This window comes from Eulemur rufifrons, chromosome 29, assembly GCF_041146395.1.
Source record: "Eulemur rufifrons isolate Redbay chromosome 29, OSU_ERuf_1, whole genome shotgun sequence".
Lineage (NCBI taxonomy): Eukaryota > Metazoa > Chordata > Mammalia > Primates > Lemuridae > Eulemur > Eulemur rufifrons.
In genome coordinates, this window is record NC_091011.1 from 34,883,998 (window position 1) to 34,911,253 (window position 27,256).

Genomic DNA, 27,256 nt, shown 5'->3' on the forward strand with positions numbered 1-27,256 from the left:
AATAATAGTCTGGAAGCATCAAGAACAATTCAAATTATGTTAGCATACTAAGGTAAGGTATTATATGTTTTAGAGAGGTTTTCATCTAAAACAACTTTGATATTCCAGCATTTACAGAGTTTAGCCTGGGTTACTGAGAAAATTCACTTACAGGAAATAGCTCATTTATTTATCTACCAAATAGTATTAGGTACTTAGCACACGTAAGGTTAGATGTCTCATTAAATATGCACAAAACATACGGAGACCAAACAATGTAGCCTAGAGCAAGTCCCAGCATTTCTTCATATTTATACAGTCATATATGATCAAATGATATATATGATCAAAATATATACGTGATTTTGAGGATCATTGTTTTAAAAAAAGATACCACTATAATATATGTTTCTTGGATCATTGTTTTAAAAAATAATAGCTCTATAATATACATTTCCCATACCTGTTTTTCTCATTGATGATAATTTGTGGATTTTTCTAGTTCAATAAATACAGATGAAATCATTTATTTAATGGCTTTATAATATCCCATGTTGTGGATATACTGAAAATTTCCTTTGTGAAGAAAATACCACTTTGCTTCTCAGGGAGCAAATACTGTCATGTTTGCTTTTTAAAAAAACAAAGTATTTACAGTCAATTTTAACTTAGTGAAACATCTAATGACTCTTAAGAGAAAATGAACAGCTATTTTGAATTTCCACTTTGTAAGATACAAACAGTGGTGGGGCCGTTTTTATTGCAGCCAAATGCTTTGAGCAAGTATATTTTACTTCTCTAATGGAAGTAGTTAAACCTAATGTTTAAGAATATGAAATGTGAAGTTAATAATCCTGAGTTAAATATCCCCTTGATAGGTGTTCTGTTTGTTTTGAGATTTTTCTTCAAGCTTTTTTTTTTTTTTTTTATGTGTGTATATCCATTTGTTCATTTGTTTTCCCAGGAACTAAGTATGTTTGGTAAATGTGGAAAATCTGGGTTCTAATCCCTGGCCTAGCCATTTCCTAGTTATGTGAGGTTGAGCAAGTCTTCTCTGAATCTGTTTGCTAATCTGTAAAAAAACAAAAACCTCAGGTAATAAAACCATCTCTCTTCCTCTGAAGTTAATGGAAGATCCAAGTGGGAAAGTAAATATAAAACTACTTTACAGATTATAAAGATGGTTTCCTTAATTCATGTTTATGTTTTTAATTTAATTGCAGCAGTTGTTCATAGGTAGGGAAAAGGTAAATAAGTACAATTAATGCACTTTTTCCCTTTCTTTTAAAGAATGGAATGACTCCTCTAATGCATGCAGCATATAAAGGAAAACTTGATATGTGCAAACTCCTTCTGCGACATGGAGCTGATGTAAATTGTCATCAGCATGAACACGGATACACAGCCCTCATGTTTGCTGCACTTTCTGGTGATGTTTCAGCGTTTACTCTATTTATTAATATCAATTACCTGCACAAATTTGTTATAAGTACATATATGTTAAAATATTAAATATATTTTCATTTTAGTAATTTTAAGATTGAGTTCTACGCAAAGGAATAGTGGGAATTGGTTTTTGAAAAGCTATAATGTATGAAATAAATTATAGTTAATTTGGTGGTCTGTTTCTTAAGTTATTTAAATAAATTGATTATTTATATTGACAATACTTTGGTAGAATTGAGAAACTAGATATATTATTCTTTCAAGTTAGTTCCTTTGATATTCTATATCTTTAGATTTTGAAGCAACATGAAAACATCTTTGTTCTCTTGATCAAATAGCTGCTGTGATAGAACTTTATTTGCCTCGCTGGCATTTATATACTAAATATGATGATCCATTTAGAAACTTACCTTGATTCATGTTGTTTATTATTTGCTGAATAAATACAATTGAGAAATTATCTGAAATCAAGTAGAGTTACCTGTAATTATTGCAGTTCTTTAAGAAAATGCAGGAGCAATATAGTATTCTTATATGTTGAAAACTGTAATCTATATTTTCATAATCCTGGAACACAAAAGCATTTTAAGCATTATGTAAAATATAGACATTGACCAGTTGGTTACACAAAATTTTAACATTTTCACATATAGATAATATCATAAATAGAGTTAAAATACAAATGAAAAAGGAAGGAAAATACTACATATCTTAAAGGGTCATATTGTTGCATATAAAGAGCTCTTCTAAATCAATTGGAAAAGCCAGGCACAGTGGCTCATGCCTAGAATCCAAGCTACTCGAGAGGCAGGAGGATCACCTGAGGCTGGGAGTTTAAGACCAGCCTGGGCAACATAGCAAGACCCCATCTCTAAAAACAGAAATAAATAAATAAATATATAAATACATAAATAAATAAGAAAAATATAAATATTACAATAGACAGAGAACAAAAGAAATACCATTGGCTGATCAACATTATATTGGCAAAGGTTAAGAAACAGTGATAATGTCCAGGTATTTCTTTGCACTGTTATGGGGAGTGAACATCAATCCAACCTTGTTGGATGGCAGCTTGGCAAAATACTTTTAAAATATGCATAACTTTTGATCCATCAATGTTTCCCAGGAACAGTTTCTAAGAAAATCATTGTTCAAACTTAACAAAAAAGAATGGAAAATACTGTTCACTGAGTGGAGTTTATAATAGCAAAATGTCCATAATGATTTCATTAGGGGAGAATGTGAATAGAGTAACTATGGATGTTTAGATAGAAAAAAAAAAGACAGATCCCCAATGGTTAATAGTTTTCCAGAGTCTGTAGGTGTGAGGGATGGGATGGGTTAGTAGACATTAAACAGGGACTTCTATTCATTTTATCTTTTCTGTCTTTGTTTTTGATATTTCTCATATGTGTGTTTTGATTTTATACTAAGCATTATCCCTAGGAAAACATGTTTCATTTTGTTTAAAAAAGTGATTTTCAATTTCATATCCTTTTTTTTACTGCTTGATTTATTTTCCAAAAAATAAGTTTAATTTCTAAGTCTTCTCTGTAGCCTTTTACTTTTTACTGTAGTTATGATTCATATTTTGGAAAAAAAATGAAAATATCTACATGGCAGACACCAAAAACCAAGTGTTTAAACTGTGCACACCTAATATTAACACATATATTCCTTTTTAACTGTAGGTAATAAAGACATCACATGGGTAATGCTGGAAGCTGGTGCTGAGACAGATGTTGTCAACTCTGTGGGGAGAACAGCAGCTCAGATGGCAGCCTTTGTAGGTGAGTTTTTTTGTTTGGGTTGGTTTGGTTTTTAAAAGGGCAGCATAATACATTATATTATGCTGAAAATTTCCTCTGTGGAGAAAATACCACTTTGCTTCTCAGGGAGCAATACTGTCATGTTTGTTTTTTTTTAAAAAAATGTATTTACAGTCCATTTTAACTTAGTGAAACATCTAATGACTCTTAGGAAAAAATGAACTGCTATTTTGAATTTCCACTTTATAATATACGAACAATGGTGGGGCCATTTTTTATTGCAGCCAAATGCTTTGAGCAAGTATATTTTACTTCTCTAATGGAAGTTGTTAAACCTAATGTTTAAGAATATGAAATGTGAAGTTAATAATCCTGAGTTGAAATTTTGGCTGTGCCACTTAGTAACAAGGTACTTCATGGTTCTAACCTTTGGTTTCCTCTCTGCAAAATGGTCACAGGGTTATTATAAAGATTAAATGAAATGATAGATTTAACTTTACATGTAGCACTAAATAAATGGTAACAGTTACTGTTGTTACTAATTATTACAACGATGTGATTCTTTCTTAGGAATGAGTGTTTATAATACACAGCAGCTTCATTATCATCCTTATCAACCACAAACATTTATTTTGTGTGACCAATAATTCTTGGCATGTTAATTCTGTTACCTGACATTTTATGGGGTTCTAGGGGAGAGTAGGAGTGAATACATTGGTAGTTTGCCTCTATTGAATTGGCAGTTAAGAGAGTCCCTTGATAGAAAAGCAAAGAGAGAAACATCTGATTTATTGGGAGTTCTATAAGTGGCCCTGTGGGGACTAATAATTCATTAAACAAATACTTAATGTTCACAACTTGTACACCAAGCATCACTCTAGGTGCCTTGGTTACAGTGCTGAACAAGACAGAAGCTGTTCGTGCTTTCATGGCACTTAGAGGCTAATAGCAATGACAGTGAAAATAAACTCCAAGGGACAACTTAAGAATTCCATAGAAATACATAGAAGAGGGGGAACTTTTATCTCATTGCAAGGGGGTTCTGAGAGAAATTACACTGAAGTTGAGATACAGTGGGAATTAGTCAGGGATAGAGGATGTATACAATAACTGTGTATTGTATCCAATTTTATTATTAAATTTTCTTGAAACTACTAATAGTAGCTCCTGCTGATTAAGCCAGACACTCACTCAGTTATTTTATATGACAGCTTTGTTAGAACAGATATTCTTCTTTTATTTTAATTCAGCTTCAGGAGGATTTCAGAAAGGTATGGCCTTGTGCAAACTTCAGAGAAATAGTTTATCTCCCACAGTTAGGGGCCCCAGGTTTCTTCCAACTCACTTCTAAGCTAATTTTGAGGATATCAGTCCAGTGGAAAAAGAACACTAAATCTGGAGACTTATATTTTAGCTCCTGTCTGCTGATGATAATTAGTTACAGGATCATTGGCAAATCCCTTCATCTCTGTTGGCCTCAATTTTCTGGTCTGTATGCAATGAAGCAAGGAAATTAGATGATCGGTAAAGTTCTCTGTAACTCTACAAGTTTTTGTTATGTTCAGGATGTAACAAAATAGAGCTCAGATAGAGGTTAAGTAACTTTCTCAAGACACAGGGCTGGAAATGAAGGAGACTGTTCTTTCAACCATTAATACAATGCTTTTTATTTTTTCTTAACACTACAATATTAACAAAAGCCTAACATAAAAATTTTTCACAATTCCACCCTAAAATAAGAGTAATGTTTTCATTCCATTTTAATCTATTCAGACTAATTTCACAAACAGAAAATTACATTATACCCTTCCAGTTGATATTATATTTTCCATATAATTAGCCTTTTAAAAAATACATTCTGCCCTTTTTGTTTCCTTCAAGTGGATCAATGTATTTATATGTATACATGTATACACCCATATACAAGATTTTTGTCATTTTTAAAACATGTGATCAATCATGCAATAAATACTACTTGTAACTTGTTTTCTATACTTACCAGTACATCATGGAGTCCCTCCCATCTCAGTGGTATAAGTGAATTCAGTTATTTCAACAGCTGCATAATATCCCACGAGACAGATGTTCCACAGTTCATTTGACCCTCCCTTATGGGACAGATTTTACAATTTTTTAACAACTTCACTACAAATAATATAATAATCATCCTAGATCTTATTTTTTTTCATGTTAGTACTTTAATATTTACATGTTTTTAATATGTAACTTATTTCCCAGAAGTAAAATTGCTGAGACAAAGGTATATAGTCTTAATGTAAGTCTAGATTGCTTTCCAAAAGGGCATAATAATTCACATCAGTATCCTCATCAGAACTGGATATTATCATTCTTTCATTTTTGCCAGTCAGATAGTTGAAAAGATGATATATTGTGAATTCTTTCCCCTCATTATTCATGAAATTAAGCTTCTTCTATTGTTGGTCATTTGTATTTTCTCTTTTGTGGATTGCCTGCTCATATTCATTATTCATTTTTCTTTTGAGTTGTCATCTTCTTAGTCTTCTTACTGCCTAGAGAGCTTTATATATATTATGGATGCTAACCCTTTATCTAAACAAATGTGTTTCAAATATTTTATGCCAGTCTTTTTTTCTTTTGACTTTATGGGGACTTTTGCCAGAGAAAATTTATTTTTAAGTAGTCGTATTTTTTTCTTTTATAGCTTCCATATTTCTTGTCTTGCTAAAAGAGGTCTTTTGGAGGAGGAGTTATACAAGTATTCTCCTAAATGTTCTTGAAATTTTTTGTTATGATTCCTTTTTTTCTTTTTGTTTTTTTTGAGACAGAGTCTCACTCTGTTGCCCAGGCTAGAGTGCCGTGGTGTCAGCCTAGCTCACAGCAACCTCAAGAAATCCTGGGCTCAAGAAATCCTCCTGCCTCAGCCTCCCAAGCAGCTGGGACTACAGGCATGCGCCACCATGCCCGGCTAAATTTTTCTATATATTTTTGGTTGTCCATATAATTTCTTTCTATTTTTAGTAGAGACAGGGTCTCGCTCTTGCTCAGACTGATCTTGAACTCCTGAGCTCAAACAATCCATGCGCCTCGGCCTTTCAGAGTACTAGGATTACAGGTGTGAGCCACAGCGCCCGGCCCCCCCCCCCCCTTTTTTTTTATATACTTCTAGAATTTATCTGTTTACAGTTCATTTTCACCTGTATATATAGCTAATTGCAATGGCACCATTTATTAAACTGCCCAACATTTCCCACTGAATTGAAATACCACCTTTGTGGCAAGTCAAATTCTCTTTTACTAAGTGGTTATATAATTATTTGCAGAGAATTAACTTCTGTGTGATGTTAGGATTTCCCACCCAATTAAATAGTATGCCTTTATATATTTTTTGGACTTATTTTTGGTCTTTCCATAATATTTAGTAGGTCCTTTCTTTTAAAATTTATTTTTTAGTAATTTGTAGTTATTGTCCATATTGTAAGGAGAATTCCTACCACCACCTCCACACTCTGTCATTTCTAGCTGGTTATGAATAATAAAGAGAAAAGCTATTGACTTCTATGTTATTTTCTTATCATTTTTATTAGAGTTTCCTAAGTTTTCTAGCATTAAATTTCATTTTATTTTCTATTTGAATTAGTTTCAGGCTTCAAAGCAAGAAGAAATAACAACAGTGATAATTGGCATGTCTTTTTCTTGTTTTTGGTGAAAGCGTTTTTAGCTTTTTTACTTTTAATATGATATTGTTATTGGTTTTATCATTGCATAATGTCCCTCTTTTTCTTGTTGAGTTCTTTTAGTTCAACTTTTTCTGCTATTGTAGCCATTCCTGATTCCTTTTTTTGTTTTTTTTTGTATTTGTTGATAATCTTTTTGCCTATCTCTTTATTTTCAATCTTTATCATTTCATTTTAGTAGTGTAACTTATAAACATATAGGTGGGTTCTGTTTAATAACTCAAAATAGTCTCTCTTCTAATAGCTATTCAGCTTATGCATATTTAATATGATTACTGATATATTTGATTGAATTCCTCCTCTTTTACCTCATTTTTTCTCTTTATGTTACTTGGTCGTTGTTTTTGCTTGTGTGTATGTGTATGCACACCTGTGTGTTTCCTTAAAGTGATGCTCTTGGTTAAAACCATGCAGTGCCTCATCCCCTGATCCCAAGGCCCTGTATTTGCCCATTTAGCAACCCCCGACAAGATGAAATCCTCATAACTCAATTATTGCTCCCCAGTCTGTTTTTGCCTTGTCAGACCATACGCCTTTCCTTTCTGCCTCCTCCCCTACTTCCTCAGAGCCTGTGCCAATCATACCTTTTTAGCTGTGGACTCAGCTGAGAGAGTTTGGTATTTTTAGTAGCAGTTGTTATCGGAGTGTCATTGACAGGGTGTTGCTTCTCTTTCGGTAATCCTCAGTGTGATCTGCGGGGCCAGTATTTTCTCCCGTTCAGATTAACTCCCTCTGGTGCTCTCCACTCCCTTTCCCTGTTCCCATTTCGGTCTTGAGATCTCTGTTCTCATTTAGGTTTTAGTTACAGGGACTTCTCAGATGGGTTATGAACGTTGTATATATATATTTTTGAAGCCCATCATAACAAAACTCTCTTTCTCTCTGAAATGTCTGTCATATCTTGGCTAGTTTTATGACTTGTATCAGCTCTTTTCTCTCAGTCGTGTATAGAAGTTACTCTACTATTTGCTAAACTCTGATTTGGCAAATCAGAGTTCAATTTGTTTTCCATTATGAACTTTTCATTTCTCATTCTGGAACACTGTTTGATTTTCCATCTATCCTTAAAAGTAAGAAACTTTACTAGGCTATGTCTAGTTGTGTGTGTGTGTGCATTCCCATTAATCCTGCCTGCGACTCAGTGAGCCCTTTAGGTCTAGAAGATGCAAATCTAGTGATTGTAACACTGGAGCAAAATGACGTACTTGCTTTTCCCTCCACAGCATTTATTTCTGTATGACTAGTACTGTTTTATTTGTTTGTATTCAGAATTCATAAATTAAAAGCCAGTAAAACTAAATATTTAATAATTTCAATTTTAAAAATTTAAACATAAATTTTCAAGTCAAAATTATATTCACAAAGATAAGCTCTAAACATACATATTATTCAAATATAAATTCTTAGCAGATTAAAAGAAAATAACATTCTTCTAAGTGAAGTATCACGAGAATGGAAAAACAAACACCACGTGTACTCACCATTAAATTGGTACTAATCGATCAACACGTATGGGCACACATGGAAGTAACATTCATGGGGTGTCAGGCAGGTGGGAGGGGGAGGGGATGGGTAAATCCACACTTAACGGATGCGGTACTTACTGTCTGGGGGATGGGCACACTTGTTGCTCTGACTTGGGCAGTGCAAAGGCAATTTATGTAACCAAAGCATTTGTAACCCTGTAATACTCTGAAATAAAAAAAAAGAAATAATAAAATAAAAAATTAAAAAAGAAGGAAAAAAATCAAAATAATCTAACAACTACCTAAAATTAAAAAGATTAATCTTGAAAAAAAATAAAGTAATATTATTTTTTCTTTTCCAAAAGGTATAATTAAGAAATTCCTAGTCCTGTGACAGTGTCATTGTTATGTAGCAGATATTTTTATATAGTAATACAAATATTTCCAACTATTAATTGCCATTTCTGATCATACCAGTTGGGGGACTGATGAGAAAATAAGGTTATAAGACAATTCCTTATTTTTCTCTGATCCCATTATCTTCAAATCTGTCTATATCTCATTTGATACTTTTGATGAGATGTTTTGGAACAACTTTTTGTTTTAATAGGAACATCTATCTTTTTATTGAAGCTGTAGATAGATAGTGTTTTAAGCCTGTACAGTTTGTCTTCATCTTCTCTTATTTCCTCATGTGCAGTTATAAATGCCCACACATAGCTACCTGTGTTGATTTTGATGCTGTCGTGTTCATAACCCACTTACTTTCGGAGATTTTTATGGTTGAAGGTCATTTTTCTCTCTACTTGAAGATTCTGGAGGAAGAGATGGTCACTGTCTAAATAAGGCACTTTGGCTCATTTCACATTTTTAATATAGACTGCTACTGTTTGACTTCTCCTCAAGATGTCTGTAATAGAGCTTCTGATAAAGAAAAAAAGGAAAGGAAGGAAGTAAGAAAAGGAAGGAGAAAAGAAATACCTCCCCCTTCCCCTGAAAAAGAAGGTTTTGGTACTTAACAATAGCATGGAGTACCAAAAGTGATACTGTGATCACTACTAAATTCTCTTTTCACATCAGGGAAGTTTTCTTCTATCATTTGTTTAATTCTTCATCCATGTCTTTTTTTCTCTTTGGGACTTCTATTATTTTTCATTATTAGATTTCCTGGATTTGTTCTTCAGATTTTCTCTCTGCCATAATGATTCCTGACTCTGATTTTTTTCTCTGTTGAGATATTTCATCCACTTGATCTTCTACATTACTAATTGAGTTCTTGGTAATGACCAGGATTACCTCTTTCAGTTGCCTATTCATTTTAAAATTTGAATCTTTCTTCAATTCTTGAAAGTCTATTTATAGACTATAATTGAATCTGTTTAAGTGTTCTAATTTGTTAGCTGTGGTGGTGGTAGTGGTTATGATTGTTGTTATGGTGAATGTTGTCAATATACTCCCAAACCAAGAAGCCGTTGGTTGGAGGCATTGCATAGTCTTCGGAGATGCTGGATCTCCTTGGGTTCTTTGCTGTGTACCTCCCAGGCAATCGGTAAAGCTGATAGAGTCGTGGAGTAGTGGAGGAAAGGGCTATGTCTCTTTACCTGTAGGCCCAGGTCAACAAACCAGCTGAGGCACAAGGAGGAACCCCTCCATTCCCAGGTTCTCCCAAGAACTCCCAGGGACAAGCATAAACCTCTGCCAGCCTTGAGTGCCCAGGTTCCAGCCGGCCCACAGTGCAATCCCCCTGCAGGTCACCTGGTGTCAGCAGATTCAAGCAGATGCTCCCAGGATCACACACAAGTGGGCCAGGGCCATGCAAGCCATCCAGGGTGGACCGTTCTCCAGGAGCCAGAGCCATAGTGTCTGGGTGCTCTCCCCAGGACTTGCTGTCACTAGTCCCTTGGCCCTTGACAGGCAGAGAGGAAGAAGTGTCACTTCTGGAGATCTCGGAAGAGCTTGCACCCTCCAATATGCCCTGTGGTTTTTGCCTACTTGCCCAGAGTGGCTACTTCCTTGCTCCAGAAAGATAGGGGAGAGGGAGCTGGGAGGGGGAGGCAACAGAACACCTTTCCAGTCACCAGCTTTGCTTTGGTAGAACCATTTTTAATGCAGGAAGTGCCTTAGAGAAATGGCTTAGACATCTATGAGAAGCTGTGATATGGATTCCAAGCTTACGAGAGCAAAAGCTTTTTCTCTTATTCATTTCACAAAGAGGCCAATCTTTTCTCAAATTCAGGGAGAGGGGGGATTTAGCTTAATAATATTAAAAATGATTATAATAATAAATATACTTTATAACAAGTAAACTTGTATAAATACAACCAGATGTGATTAGGGAACCAAGACCGTCATTTGTGTAGGAGTGGAAGAAGAGACATTTAAATGACAAGCAACTTTTATAAAATATTTAGAGTCAATTATAAGTTGAGCAGTGATTTTTTTTGTAATCCACATAATCTTTATATGTATTGTGGATTCTGTGTCTTTAACATATTATTTCTCGACTTTATACGGAATGTTTATAAATATTCTCTGAAATGTTTTACCTCTCCTCCTCCTCCTCTACTCTCCTTTCCTGAAAAATAAAGATACTGATGCATGTTTACTTCACAAGAAAGCAGCAGCATAATTAATAAAAATCCAGATGACTTATTTTTAATAATAAAATTATTAATACAACATTTCTGTTTTTCAATTAAAAGGTCAACATGATTGTGTGACTATAATCAACAATTTCTTTCCTCGAGAGAGACTGGATTATTATACTAAACCCCAGGGACTGGATAAAGAGCCAAAACTGCCCCCAAAGTTGGCAGGCCCGCTGCACAAAATTATCACCACAACTAACCTTCATCCGGTCAAGGTAGTGTGCTGCTAATTGCATTTGCTTTTTATGTAAATATTGCTTCAGACTTTGAACAGCTCTTACTATATGGGATCCTAATTGGCTTGGGCTGGGCTTTGTAGATATAGAGCTTGCAATGGATTCTCTTGGCCAATTGATTTATTGAAAGAGCACTCTCAGTGGAAGAGAGTGAGGGAAACAGCCTGGAGGCGGAGGAAAAGCCGGGCCAAGAGGTGGGTTTGGCTGAAGCTTAGCTCCCACCATCCCTCTGGGAGCTCTGGAGCGTAAATGGCTCCAGATAAGCAACGGAGTCCAGTTTTTGTATCCGTCAGACTGTCCTTGGCTGGAGCCTGTCTCCAGAGGGAAAGGACAGCCTCTCAGATAGTACCAAGTGAGGTGGCTCCCTTTGAATGAGGACAGTTCTCTGGAGAAACTGCCTTAGCAGCCCACACTCAGAGCCCCTGGGGCCTGGTGCACAGGCCTGGTAGAGACGAGATAGGTGAGACGCCAACAGCATCTATTGCATTCATTGTCTTTCTAGGAAATATTCTGAAATGTAATCAGGAGCACATTTTGAATGCAAGTAGCCATTTGATGCCTTTAAGTAATAGAATTCTTCCTGTAATTAGTCAAATCAAGCAGATTTTCAAAATTTATAGAGACTAACACGTAAGTTTAAATGGCTTAGCTGGGAAACTTCAAGAGCCGTTGTGAACAATTTTCACCACTATTTTCTTCAGATTTATTTAATACAAACTTTTGTTATTGTTTACAAAATAGTTTTAAATCAGTCAAAAGAAGTACAATTTCTTCAATGAATTATCAACGAAATCTACATAGCTATATGTGTGCTACAGTGATGTCCTTTTTCAGATTTCAATGTCTAGTATCTGTCTTCATTTATAGTGTAAGATTTGATAGTGTGTCAGAGCTGTTTGGTGAGCAAGATAGTAAGTTGGGTCAAAAGTTGAGCTTTTTCTTTAATGCAAGGTGTTACTAGCATATAGTAAAATAGGATTCCTTAGAAGCCTATTACAAAAGAAGAATCTATGGAATATACTGAGCACCCTTGAAATAAGTAGACAGGGCCAGGTGTGGTGGCTCATGCCTGTAATCCCAGCACTTTGGGAGATTGAGGTGGGAGGATCCCTTGAGGCTAGGAGTTGGAGACCAGCCTGGGCAACATAGCAAGACCCATCTCCACAAAAATTATAGAATATAGCCAGACATGGTGGCACGTACCTATAGTACTAGCTACTTAAGAGGCTGAGCCAAGAGGATTGCTTTGCTAGAGCTCAAGATTTCAAGGCTGCAGTGAGCTATGATTACACCACTATGCTCCAGCCTGGGTGACAGAATGAGACCCTGTCTCTAAAATAAATAAGTTCTATAAGAGTTATTATAAAGTTACTCTTTTGAAGACTAACATTCATTCAAAGATATAAGATCCAAAATGTATATAACCGTATTGTTTTATTGATGCACCCTATGCGTCTTTCTTGAGTCTTTGACTCTCAAGAAACAAACAAAAAATACCTATCTTGTAGTGCCCCACCCAAATTAATTTTCCGGGCCTTTAAGAGAGATGACAAGTTAGTAGATGACTTTCCCATCAGACAGGAAAGTGAAATCTGCAATTTTTATTTTAGAAAACTCAGGGTTTTTCTTAACATTCTGGAAGAACTGCTAGAAGTAGGTGAAAAAGGAATTCAGCTGTGAATTGCATGCTCATATTTCTGGTGAAGATTACAGGGGGCTTAGAATTTAACCTTTAAAAAATGTGTATCCTCTTCTGTGTTAGTGGTTCTATCTCTCTCAGCACATGTGGGGAAGAGAGAACTCCCGTGAGGTGAGTAGCGGTGATTCCCTGTGTGTGGCACTGTCTGTCTGAGTCATAGGACAGGCAGCGATGGGGAGACAGGTTTTTTGTAGGAGTACAGTATTTCTCAATGTGGAAAGTATGTGTGGTTTTCCAAGAGCCTTGTTCTCCTGCTGCCTGAGCATTACAGGATACTCTGGTTTAGATTGATTTGAAGAAGTTTTCCTGTATTTTTCTGACCCATTGTCTTTTAGATCTACATTTCTACTCTAGATTGCAGTAAGGGTTTATGGAATAATTTTTTTTTATTTTTTTATTTTTATTTTTTTTGAGACAGAATCTCACTCTGTTGTCCGGGCTAGAGTGTCGTGGCGTCAGCCTAGCTCACAGCAACCTCAACTCCCAGGCTCAAGCAATCCTTCTGCCTCAGCCCCCCGAGCAGCTGGGACTACAGGCATGAGCCACCATGCCCGGCTAATTTTTTCTATGTATTTTTAGTTGTCCATATAATTTCTTTCTATTTTTAGTAGAGATGGGGTCTCGCTCTTGCTCAGGCTGGTCTCGAACTCCTGAGCTCAAACAATCTGCAGGCCTTGGCCTCCCAGAGTGCTAGGATTACAGGCGTGAACCACCACACCTGGCCTATGGAATAATTTTTGATGTTTACATGGAACCCAGTGTCTCAGGGTGAATTGTCTTAAGAATTATTCTACCTTTAAATATCTTTAAAGGCATACACTGTGAGAAAATTAGATTAAGGGCATACTTATACAAGCAATAAATTGTAAAGGTATATAATCTGAAGTAGCCTACATAATATTTTTTAGAGCACTTAGTCTTTTAAAAGAGACTAGTCTGTTACTATAGTACCTTCCTTCAGACTAGACCTTGATTTTTGTAAGTATAAACAATATTCACTTGAAACTCTTTCTTTTATCCATGCTTTGGATATAAAAACTGCCAGTTGTTTTTTCTGTGGCCCATTTTTGTTGTTCTATACTTTTTCAAGCTAGCATAGGTTTTCATATGGAGTATTAAGAAAAGTAACTAAAAGCCACTGTATAATGTCAAGCACCTTTTAAAATAAGCACAGATAACCTTCTTCTGGTTCAGAAAATGAAAAGAAAATAAGCACAGAAATGTTCCCCAATACACAACTCACCTTTTCATTACACAGTGCATCTAACAGAGCTACATTTGTGTCTAGGTTAAGTGGTTGCTATAGCAACAAGCATGTGTTTGTTTTCAAAAGGGACTTGGGAATTGTGCCGATGCCCAGAATGTGAAAGCTATCTAGAAGAAAAACAAAAATCACAGGAAAAAAATGGCAAAAGAGCAGAGCAGGGTATCTAAGTGGACAGGAGGCAGATGTGCACAGACCAATCCTGTCTTGATTATTAATGTGATTTTCAAGCCCAGAATTGTAGATTTAGCAAGTTTTAAAAATGGGATTTAAAAAAAAAGAATTCAAAATTCCACTGTGTAGATATACTTTCAGGTAGCAGTCCATTGGGAGATAAGATTTAATGCTGACAGGAATATATTTACCCTTCCTCAGTAATTAATAATAAGGATTTCCTTTATAATATATTACTTCATAATGCTGCAGAGATTAAAGGAAGGAAACCAGTACAAGTATTATTCTTTTGTGTGCAACTAGATAAATGTTTCCGTAATCTCATGGTAATGCTGTGGTTATTTATCATTTTTCTTGGTATATATTTGTGCTGTATATTATAAAATAAATAAGGTCTAATGTCTCCAAAGAAAAAATCATTAATCTGGGTTCTATTTGATAGTTTTTAAAAGAATTCTCACTTGTGAGTTTAATACTTTGATTATAAATGCCATATATAAAAATATTAATCAGACAATTTTAAATGATTATAGTTAGCAGAAGTATAGTAAGATGAGTAATGAGTCTATTCTTTTCTGCCACAAATTAATTTTGATGTATACTTTGATAGAGGGAGTTATCAGCAAATTTACCAATAAAGATTCTGATTATACTTACTTCATTAAGTCTAACAATTCATTATTAAGTGATAGATTTTTAGTAAAATACTAGGTTACATATAAATCTAATAGTGTCAAAAATAAGTGGAAATCTTGTTTAAATTTCACAGGGACATTCAATCTGTGTTAAATTTCCAAGTAGGAGGCTAGGCATGGATTTTACTTACACTAACAGATGATCTTTCTTCATGCCTAAAGAAAAGACTCTAATTCAGGATATTTACTTGTTCCCTGACATTTTCAATCCTTGGTACAGGGATTTTGCTGTAACATGTGGCTTAGCAAGTACTGATTGACTCTCTGCCCTGTTACACACATGTTTACATTACTGTCCCGTGCAGACGCACTTCAAATAATCTACCCTATAATAAAGCCAATAAAAAAATACTTCTTATTACACTAAATTCAAGCTTAATCTGTGCATACATGGGAAATGTGAGACTCATAACGCGTAAGATTTGATAACTCTCTAATATTCCCCCTCTTAGAGCAATTTATAGTTTTCTCTTTAACTATTCTCCTTACTCTAGATGATTGGACGTATCTTCAGGAAAACTTCCATAGAGAAATGTAGTTAATTGGAAAGTAAAACACAGTTCATTTTTATACTTCTCTCTGAAAAAAAAAATTTCATTTTCTTATAATTAATAAGAATTAACAAGAATTTTAGTGCTGCTAGCCATGGAATTCTAGAGCCAAGTAATGTTAACTAAAATCAGTTATTGGTCAATGATTTCATTCTATATATAAAGGTTGTGCAAATATGCCATGTTTATCTTTAATAATAGTGCTTTCAACACAGGCAGTAAAACCATGCACTCCGAATGGCATACTAATACCCTGGTTTAGCTAGGTGGAAGATCACATTTAACTTTGATATACAGAGTTCAAGAGAGTCCATGCTATCAGGATCCTTCTGTATTAGTTCTATAACTTTGATCAGGGGCAATTTGCATTCTAATTTGATTTAACATAGTAACTACATGATCCTAAGAAATACTTTCTTTTGAAATCATCCAAATGGACTATGCTATACATGGAAGAGTCTCTCATGAAATTGCTAAGTTCAATGGAATTTCTTCTAGATCGTGATGCTTGTAAATGAGAATCCTCTGCTGACAGAAGCAGCAGCCCTGAATAAATGCTACAAGGTGCTGGATTTGATTTGTGAGAAATGTATGAAGCAAAGAGACATGAATGAAGTACTGGCTATGAAAATGCATTACATCAGCTGTATCTTTCAGAAATGCATTAGTTTCTTAAAAGATGGAGAGAATAAATTAGACACCCTGATCAAAAGGTACAGTTTTTACCATGTCATGAATAAAATACACTCAAGTGGATAATGTGTTATTGTATAAAGCCTCTTTGTGGATTTTAAAATTCAGGATTCTGGCAGCAATTGCTATTGTTGGGATCACATTTAGTCTGCAAGAAACTGGGTACAATATTATATTTAGATTGAGTGATTATTCAGTTCCGTACCCTTTACAGTGATGTTTTTGTTGTTATCACCAATTTATACATGAGAACTCTTGTATAAGGTTTGGAAAGGTTAAATAGCGTGTGTAAGATCATACAGCTAGAAAGTGGCCCAAGTCCAAACTGAGAATAAGTATGTTACGCTGCAGGTTGCAGCTCTGGGTTCATAATGGCACTTGGGGCGTCTCTGTTACTTACTGTTCCTTGGGGAGCTGGGTGTTATCCTTGTTCTTTGACCACCAGAGATCAAATTCTCTTGCAGTTTTACTGAGAAAAGGGAACTAAGTCAAAAGGGTGTGACTCCATGAGAGTTTTCATTCTTAGTTGAAATAACTGACATGGTAATGAGTAACTAGCTAATCCGATAACAGCGTTTAGCATGTTTTATGATAGGGGTCACCTTTGCCTATTCACCGCAGGGCCCCAAACCTGATAAGGCCGAGCCTAACTTACAGGTTCAATAGCAATTTGAATCAAGTCCTTCCTCATGATTTAAAGAGACAATGAAAATCTTAAGTAACTAAAAGAAGCTACTAAAAGCTATTGGGTTCAGCTAGGAGGGAATGCTTAGTGATTCAACTCCAATTACTCATCAAAAATATATCTTTCAGCTTGTTGAAAGGTCGACCTTCTGATGGCTTTCCAGTCTATCAAGAAAAGATCATTAGAGAAAGTATCCGAAAATTTCCTTACTGTGAAGCCACACTACTCCAGCAGCTGGTTCGAAGCATCGCTCCTGTTGAAATTGTAAGACTCTTCTTAACTAAGTTGACTCTGTTAGTAAGACCTAATTAAAACCACATATTGTATTGTTAAAGGCAAGTTCTCTTTAATATTTATTTTTATTATTTCAGAAAATTTTCAGGAACAAAGATGGAGATAAGTTTGTTTGTTAAATCGGTTTCTGTTTATCCATTTCCCATCTCATGATCCTCTTCTTACATTATTATAGTTCATAGTTTAAACAGTATTTCCCTATGTTGGAATGCATTCTAGGTGATTATAGTAGAAATTGACATTTTAAATACCTCTATGAAAGCTGTAAAAGTGGGTACACATCACCTATGTAATACAGGCACACACATCTACCTGTGGCTATGTGAATTACCAGTGCAGAGTCTTGTGCTAGATGAAGGTACAATTGATCATCTAGGGTGATGTGTCCAGGCAGTGGGGATGTAGCTGGATGAGCCATGGGAAGGCTCACGGTGATTCCCCATAACTATCTCAGAGTATGTCCAGCTTCCTAAAATCCACCTTAATGCTTCTGATTAGAAATTTTCCATACTTAAAAAAGAAATCCATTTATACTTCCCAGCTATGGGAAGTGCACTTTGTTAAATTACTTACTACCCTTTTGACATGTATTAAGTAACATTTAATAAGACACTCCCTGCTTTTTCTATTTTGAATAAGTTTCTGTTCGCTTTATCTATACCCATTTATGCTTTTTTACGTTTCAATCAAATCCTTTATCAGCCTTTATCTATCAGATAAGAAATTCATCCTGAGACCAGTCTCATCCATGGCTTCCTCTCTCCTCTGGCAACGTTAATGCCCTTCTCTGTGCCTTCCCTACGTGTGATATCATTCTGTGTGGAAAATCAGGGCTAGAAGTGAGTTCCAGGTATTACTTTATACATTAAGACTTCACCTATTCTGAACCGTGAAATAAAGACCTGAGTAGACAAGACCATCTCATCAAGTTCATGCATTCATTTATTCATGAGAGCTCCCCATACTTTCACACAGAGATTTTTCACTCTTATATTTTAGTATACTTGGCAGCTATTTGGTATTTAAGCTTTTGGAAGATTAAACTTAGCAGATTATAAGGGTGATTTATCAATTACAAATGTGTCTTGCCAGTACGTATCAAATATGAATTAAATAGATAAGGGTTTATGTATTTACACATACTCAGACGCCCAAAGGGAGGCATACCAGGTCTGACATAGTGGCTCAAAAATGCATGGGACACTCAAACACTTTCCCGTCTTTCCATCCAAAATTCCTTAACCGTGTAGGTTCTCATATCATACACATACTTTTGACCTCATGGTTGCAAGGCATTTGACGCTTTTCCTCCAGGCTCACATTCCTATCCAGGCAGGAAGAGCAAAGGGTCTATGTCTGGAAAAAAGCTTTCCCAGAAACCCTCTGCCTGTGTCACATGATGATGCTTAGTTGTGCAGGACTATTTTTGGCTCATCTAAACAGTCTTGCTCTGAACAAAATTATGCTCCTGTTAGTGAGGCAGCTGGGGGAAGCAGTGTCAGAGAAGCAACTAGCAGTACCTGTTCTGAGGGATTTCCAGCACTGACGAGTGGTAGCTGATGTTTTACTTTCATGCAAGAAAATGGAAAAACTAAAAATAGCCAAGAATACTTAAAAAAAAAAAAAAGTCAAAGCAGGTCAGTGTAGGGGTCAACAAATCATCTTGGCCCCGGCTGACAGAATAATGTAATTAGAGTTTATAAAGTATAATGATGAATATTTATCCTAGTGATCTGAGTCAAGAAAAGGTTTGTAATATAGTAGCTAATGCATTTTAGAAAGAATTGTCTTTTAAAAAACTTTTGTTCTTTAAGAGTTATAGGCCGGGCGCGGTGGCTCACGCCTGTAATCCTAGCACTCTGGGAGGCCGAGGCGGGTGGATTGCTCAAGGTCAGGAGTTCGAGACCAGCCTGAGCGAGACCCCGTCTCTACTAAAAATAGAAAGACATTATATGGACACCTAAAAATCTATATAGAAAAAATTAGCCGGGCATAGTGGCGCATGCCTGTAGTCCCAGCTACTCGGGAGGCTGAGGCAGTAGGATCGCTTAAGCCCAGGAGTTTGAGGTTGCTGTGAGCTAAGCTGACGCCACGGCACTCACTCTAGCCTGGGCAACAAAGTGAGACTCTGTCTCAACAAAAAAAAAAAAAAAAAAAAAAAAGAGTTATATATTCTACTTTCTGGAAAACTTTATTTATCTCAAATGCTTGCGGTTATGGGTATCCAGATTGCCACTGTTTACTGCCTAAAGGGTTTCGTCATATACACTGCAAGTTTGGAAGCCTCTGAAATGAAGCTGCCCTTTTCCCAGAACACAATGGTTCTCAGGGCTGCCTGCCAGGAGGATCTCCCATGTTGCTTTCTGACAGTGCTGATGCCTGGGGCCTCTTGCTCAGGTTTTGATTCTCTCTGCTTTGTGGAATTCTGCCTTCTGCCTGTCCCAAAGCTCCACAGAAAGTGTGAGGCATGGCTAAGTTTAAAAATATTGCTCCAGCATTATAGCAGATTATACTGTTAAAGATGTTTGGCTTCATCCATCAACACTGTGTATTTTAACTTCTGGGAGGCTAGCTACTATCTCTTGATTTGATAGCCTACATTGAATAAAGCATCCTGTTTGTTTTTAGGCTGAATCTCTTTCCATGGGAGGAGCTCTGGCACCTAGAAAGATTTATATTTAACAAAGTAGATGAGAAAATTCTGTATAACAAGAAAGTGCTTGTCACACAACAGTGACAGGAAAGATTCTACATGGTCACTCATCTGTACCACCGTTACTTTTTTCCGGAAGTGTTAGTTCACAAGAACAGCCATACTCTTAGCAAAATAGCCTTCAGTTTTAACTTCAGTTACATCTGTGAGAATGTTAACGTGTGCCAAGGCTCCCACAAATGTCCTATTTTGCGGGAGATTTTGAACATGTCTCAGGCAGTTTTGTGAAAAAATATTTGAACATGAAAACATAATTGTCGCAATGTCTGTTGAATACATCATACTCTGTTGATTTGTGCACCACACTGTTATCTGATCCAGTATTCTACCTTTGAGACTAAAGAATTATATAGATTTATAAACATTCAGTACAATATTAAGTACCAGTAATTCTCAAACTTTCAGTACGTCTTACAATTAACTGGGTGGTTGGTAATAATGCTGGTACCTAGACCACACCCTTAAACATTCTGATTTGGAAGGTATGGGGTAGTGGGATGGATCTAATTTTTAGCAGGTTCTGTGATGAGCTCCTCCAGCATTGAGCACTGCCATAGACCTTTACTCCTGATGAAATTATTAACTTCAGTATCTAATATCTGAAGCTTCATTTTACCTACTTTTTTCTCATCATTTTTCATTCCAAAAGAGAAATCTCAGCATTTTCACATAAAAACAAACCCAACCATCATTATTTGTATTCAGAAAGAATATGATAATTTCAAAATGAGTGCTAAGTTAAAAATGCTTCTTGAATCTTTTGAATATTTCCTTTGACTATCTTGAGTATACAGAACAGTGCTAGAAATTGTTCCCAGGTGATATTTTTAAAGATCTATTATGTATGGCTTGTAAAATAATATAAAGACAAATATTCTCAGAAAGAAAAAGCAAATATTCAACTGGAAAAGAAAATTATGAAAAGTGGCAAAATCCTGGTTGGGAAGAAATAAACATATGAAAAATGCAGAACACAGAACTATTAGGTGTAGGTAAGAATAATAGATGCCCTGTAATTATTTTTGCTTACTTAAGATAGATTTTAATAGCATTATCTCCAACCAATAAATATTTACCCTTATGATTTTTGTTGTAAAAAAATTTCATAGGTCAGGAGTTCAAGACCAGCCTGAGCAAGAGCAAGATCCAATCCCTACTAAAAACAGAAAAAAATCTTCTGGGTGTGGTGGTGCACACCTGTAATCCCAGCTGCTCTGGAGGCTGAGGCAGGAGGATCGCTTGAGCCCAGGAGTTTGAGGTTGCAGTGAGCTATGATGACGCCACCGCATTCTAGCTGGCTGACAGAGTGAGACTCTGTCTCAAAACAAAACAAAACAAAACAAACAAAAATATTTCATAAATCCTCTTTAACGATGCTTTCTAACTTTCCAGAGCCCTCTAGTAATAAGTTTCACACTTTAGGTTTTTCTTAATACTTTGATGTAATCACATGTATGTTTCTTAAAGAGTTTGGAATGGTCCAATGATAAAGGTAATAACTATTTGAATTGCAGACCAACAACAAGTAAATAATTTTAAATATATTAAGTTTTTAAAATACTTACATTGTACCAAACTTTAAGAATTACAATAGTTAAATATTTGCGATGTGCCCTATAATTGTCATACAGAATATTATCTTGATGTCAGTTCTCAAAAGAAAATTCACTTTGAGTTCATTATCCTATATCTAAATCACTGTGGGCTTACTGAATTATCCTAATTGAAAAACAACTTTTATTCTAAAGTAGAGACATGTTTTTTCTGTTTAATTATTGAGATCTATTACTTACTTCTTACATGCTTTGTATAGAAAACGTTATACTTGAAAGGATATTTGTCATTTTGTCATAAAGTCTGTGTCTTCCCTTTTATGTCAACATTGTGAGATAGCATTATTCATGGGGTGACATTTCTGTAGTCTTTCCATGGTGATTTCAGGGTTTCTTTTCCTCCTCTTCTAGGGTTCTGATCCCACTGCGTTCTCCGTACTTACCCAGGCCATCACTGGTCAGGTGGGTTTTATGGATGTTGAATTCTGCACTACCTGCGGAGAAAAGGGAGCAAGTAAAAGATGCTCAGTATGCAAAATGGTAAGAATGGAGTTCTTTCAAGTTCACTGACTTCTGGTTTAGATTGCAGCCAAGCTGATGACTGAGTTTTAATATTCTATAACTATGACAGTTGACATTAGTTTTTTGATAAATTCTAGTACATGAAAATATTGCATCTAATACTTAAGTAGTTTGGGGAGAGAATTATAACATGAACGTAGTTCTGTGTTGTTTCTATCTTCTGCCAAACCACCAGTCTTCCTCAGCTTCAATGTTGTCCACCTCATGGAAGGAAAGGATGTGAATGAATGAATGTGAGAAAATAAGAGAAAGATTATCTATGGGGAAAGGAAACTGAGGCTAGTGCAGATATGAAAACCTAGAATAGAACAATTCATGAATATACAGTCTTAACTATTCCGATGTTGACTTTAATGACAATCTTTTCATCAACTCTTGTGAAACTACAACTTCCTTCTGAGTGTCACCAGTCTTTAATCCCTGTGGACTACACTGCCCATTTTTGCCAGAATTATCTTTGTAAAGCACATATCTGATCGTGTTTTTCTCACATCCAGATATTGCACGCGTACGTCTATACGTTTACTTAACCCCATAGGTAACAGCAATTTCCTGTTGACTTTAAGGTTGAAATCCTTCAGCATATTTTATGAAACCCATTAAAATCTGCCATAACCTATTTCTCCAGCTTCATCTTTCATTGCTTACTTGTGTGAACCTCAGTTTCCTTATGTGTAATGAAGCCAGAGTTGTGAGAATTAAGTTAAACTATCTATATTGGTTAACTATTGACACTTATAAAAACACTTTAAAACTCAGTGCTGACAAAAATAATCATTTAGTCTTCCTCCCACGTTTGTGGTTGGCTGGCCTCGGCTGGGGCAATCGAGCTCCTTGTGTCTCTCATTCTCCTTGCACCAGAAGGCGAGACTGAGCATGTTTTCATGGCAATGCAGAGAAACAAATGGGCAAGTAGAAACAAACGAAGCGTCTTCAGGGCTAGCCTTGAAATTGCCATGTTGCCATGCTGTCGGTCGAAACAAATCACATGGCCAAATCCAAAGTCAAGTCTCTTCCTCTTTAGTGCAAAGAACTGAAATCACATGGGAAAGTGTATGAATGCAGGGATGAATTGGGGCCAATAATACAATCTGTGACATCATCTACGTGGAAGGGCCTAGCACAGTGCTTGGCATATAATAAGTATTTAATAAGGTTCATTCCCATCTCTTTGCCTCTCTCACTTGCAAAAATATAAGCTCATTTACAAAAACATCTTGTTGTTCTTGAACATATCATTCACTTCCCTTGTGCATTTTTGTACAAGATATTCCCTCCACTTGGAAAGCTTCTTTCCCATTTCTCTGTCTACGCTGATGCCCCCAGCTAGAGTGAGTCACTGTTTGCTCTGTGCTCCCATCGCTCTGACATCCTGTGCTGTGTTATAAATCATGTTGGTAGGTGCCTGCCTCCCTCCTTTCTGCCTAATCCTGCTCTGTCTTGATGCTAGGTTCCTCTGGGACAACAGCTGTATCTTCTTTGTCATTATGCTATACCAATTCTGTCACATAGAGGGTTTATAGTAAGCTATTTGTTAGAGTTTTTGGTAGGCAGTTTGTTATATAGCCATTATAGTTTGAAAGTGTAAATTAGGAAGTACAAATTTAAATCAATATACAGCCACACATCATGGTTTTAAAATAGGGTATAGAAAAATGAACATTTTTACAGCATAGCTCTTGGTTTAATGTTGTAGTTGGGAAATCATGCAATCAGAGCTCTTGAAATGAAAATAAACCTACAATTGCTTTCAGGTAATATATTGCGATCAAACCTGCCAGAAAACACACTGGTTTGCGCATAAGAAAATCTGTAAGAATCTGAAGGACATTTATGAGAAGCAACAATTGGAAGCTGCCAAAGAAAAGAGTCAAGAGGAGAACAGTACGTAATAAAACCTGAGCTCATTGTGCTTCTTAGCAGAGAAAGGAATGCTAGATAGTACTAACACAGGGCACACCGGAACTGAGTCTTCTCTGGGAATCACGAGAGATCGGGGAAACCAACATAAGGATTATTCTTAAGCTCCAAGGTGTCCCTTTTTTGAGTCCTTGGGATAATGCATAGGATATAGCCAGCCTAGACATCACTGGAAAACAGAGACATAGAATTCTGAGGCATGTAGTTTATTGCACATTCTACATTCTAACTCAGGAGACTGCCCTGGAACAATGAGACTCTTAATGGGTATTCATTTGTATTCTGCTCATGAAGGATTTTAAGGTCTTTGAATAGGGAAATAATTAAATTCCCCCTAATGACTACCAGAAGATTTTAAGGTCGGAAGCCTTTAAATTTCTTAATTAAATTTCAAAACTGCATGTGAAATTACAGAATATACTTGTAAATTACAGATTAAATTGTAATTTCGGCAAGTATCAGAACAGTGTTTCATATTTTTCTCTCCATTCCTTGTGAGGTTATGTGACTCATTTTCATCAGAAATAGTGAGTGGCTTCCTCCTGATTCTCACGTTGGAGAGAAGAACCACACCCACCCCCACACCCACCCCAGAACATGTATCATATGTTCTAGGGAAGTGTACATAGATTGAAAAATTTACCTGGATGGCTCTGATACTAGGCACTTCCGCCTGCACCCCTCAAAGGGCCATGTCTCCTTTTCCACTTGGTTGAGAAACATGCTTAGTGGGATGAGATGATTATATTTTAAATCAAAATTAAACCATTTGTCATTAAGAGAATAGTCAGGCTTTCTGATTGCCATGCCTCCTCCTGTTTTCTGGACCAAACTTTTCTATTCTATATGCTGAGGACAGAGAATGACAACTGTTCATGTACTAACGAACCACTGTGGGAGATGAAGATTGCTCGTAGGATGGGCACTTCCAGCTGTAAAGCATGAGCCACGTGGCCCACACTATTCTAAATGTTGCAGACCCCTTTCTTCTTCAAAAATGTGGGGTAGCCTTTATTACCCCTATTTTATAGATAAGGGAAGCAACCACAGATAGGCAATTACCTACCCAAGGACATCAAGCTAAGTACTAGGAAAGCTGTGTTTGAATGAAGGTTTTGTCAAATCCCCAAAACAGTCCTGATTTGGAGACCGGCTTTGGAAGCAGAGACCTGACTTCAAATGCTGGCTCTGCTGTTTTGCTAGCTGTGAAGCTTGGAGCAAGTTACCAAACCCCTGTCTTCTCAGTTTCCCCATTTATAAAATACCAAAAGTAATGACAGTAGACATAATAACGTACCTCTATGTAGTTGATGAGGATTAAATAGATTCATACATGTGAAGCATTTACAAGAGTGTCCGCCACATGGTAGGAACAAAATAACTTTTTGTTTTTTTAATCAGATGTCAAACTCGATGTCAATTCTAATTGTGTTAATGAAGAGCAGCCAGAGGCTGAAACGGGTGTCTCCCGAGAGGATTCCAATCCTAAAGATGCTGTGGGAGAAGAGAAAGAATGTCTTCAAAGTGAGGCCGGGTTGGAAGGCTTACAGGATGCTCCCGCAGGTCCGCAGGTGTCTGAGGAATAAAAACCATAGCACGTGCCAGCATGGATGGTCCTCACCCTGGCAGGTAGCTGGAAAACTCATGTGAATGTATCCTCATTGCCTCGTGATACCTGCATGACACCATGGCAGGATTCCATGTTTCGTAGAATAGATGTTCACAGGCAAAGCTCTGTCTACTATGCCCTAATTTCCTATTGATTTCTGTTCTGTAACTGAACAGATATTCCTATGAAAATTTGTCTCTTTCAAAATACGGGAAAAATATTTCTATTCCCTTTCTGAGGCTGGCTCCCCAGCAAATGTTCTCAAAGGAAAACAAATCCCCTTAAAGGAGAAATATAAGCTTTAGGGAACAAAGGGACAAGCAGAACAGGTAGGGAAGAGAGATTTTTCAGGAAAGAAAAATTTTATAGCCACAGAGATGGGTAGATAGGAAAATCATAACTTATATGTAAATAAAATACATATAAATAGCATTTGAAATAGTGAAGTTCTGCTTATTAAGATGCAGTGAAATGAAGAAAAGCTATATGTTAAAGGATCTCTGCCATAGTTCAGCTAATTGTAGTTTTATATAGCAATGATCTTGAGCAGTTTGAACTTTGTGTAGTTCCCACAGTGATGTTTGTATTTGCACCTTCAGAAATGTCCAATCCCTCAGAAGGAACTAAGGCAGGGGTCCCCAACCTATGGTGAGTTGTATAATTATTTCATTTTATATTGCAATGTAATAATAGAAATAAAGTGCACAATAAAAGTACTGTGCTTGAATCATCCTGAAACCACCCCTCCCCATCCCAGTCCGTGGAAATATAGTCTTCCATGAAAATGGTCCCTGGTGCCAAAAAGGTTGGGGACCGCTGAACTAAGGCATATCTGGGCTTATCTCAGCATGCACATTAAAAAAAAAAGATAACTTCCTGAAATGTTTGATTAAATAATGGCTAAACATACTGTGTACACAATTACTGTAAAACTAATTCATGTGCCATACTCCACCTGAAAGGCTGACTTTTATCTTCCTGTAAGCTTTTCATGGGACTCTTCCTGTCCAGACACTGATCTATAACTGTCATTTAGAGAATGTCCTGGCATCAGTGTTTAGCGTATGTGATACGTAAACAGAGCTAGACTGTGACGTCTGAAGATAGTGCTGCATTGCAAGGTTTCTTGTGTTGATTTTAAAATAAATCATGCCTATGAATATATATAACTCATCTTGTTTCATAATTTATTGTTGTTGCGGGTGGCAAATGTTAGAGAAATATTAGAGAACTTAAACAGTAGGGAACTTCGCAAATACTGGAGAACAAAGTAATAATTATTTTAATATATATAATTGCAGATCAAAATGATTAGAATTCTCACCTCACTTTGCTGATGAAATTCTGGTATCGTGTTGATTCTCATCTTCCTTATGCTCCATTACTTTTCTCCCGGTGCCAGTGGACACCCCTCCTCACACGCCCTATATCACGCTGCTCAGGGTGACTTCATGTGAGGAAGTTCAATGTTCAGTGTTAACTGGGTAGGAATTCAGCAGGCAGATTTAGTCTGAGGTTGTCAATCATGATCTACCTCCCTCGGCAAAATAAAATCATCAAA

General features: G+C 36.3%; 1 protein-coding gene across 1 annotated transcript in view; it reads left to right on the top strand.

Moving 5' to 3' along the window:
- Positions 1-26,837, top strand: part of ANKMY2 (ankyrin repeat and MYND domain containing 2) — a 42,501-nt gene extending 15,664 nt beyond the window's left edge. Inside the window, exons 3-10 of the mRNA XM_069461502.1 lie at positions 1,270-1,408; positions 3,120-3,218; positions 11,082-11,242; positions 16,145-16,359; positions 17,153-17,288; positions 21,996-22,124; positions 23,921-24,050; positions 25,488-26,837. Coding sequence (XP_069317603.1) covers positions 1,270-1,408; positions 3,120-3,218; positions 11,082-11,242; positions 16,145-16,359; positions 17,153-17,288; positions 21,996-22,124; positions 23,921-24,050; positions 25,488-25,672 — 1,194 coding nt within the window. The 3' untranslated portion in view covers positions 25,673-26,837. The remainder of the gene's footprint in view (positions 1-1,269; positions 1,409-3,119; positions 3,219-11,081; positions 11,243-16,144; positions 16,360-17,152; positions 17,289-21,995; positions 22,125-23,920; positions 24,051-25,487) is intronic.
- Positions 26,838-27,256: the final 419 nt, after the last annotated feature.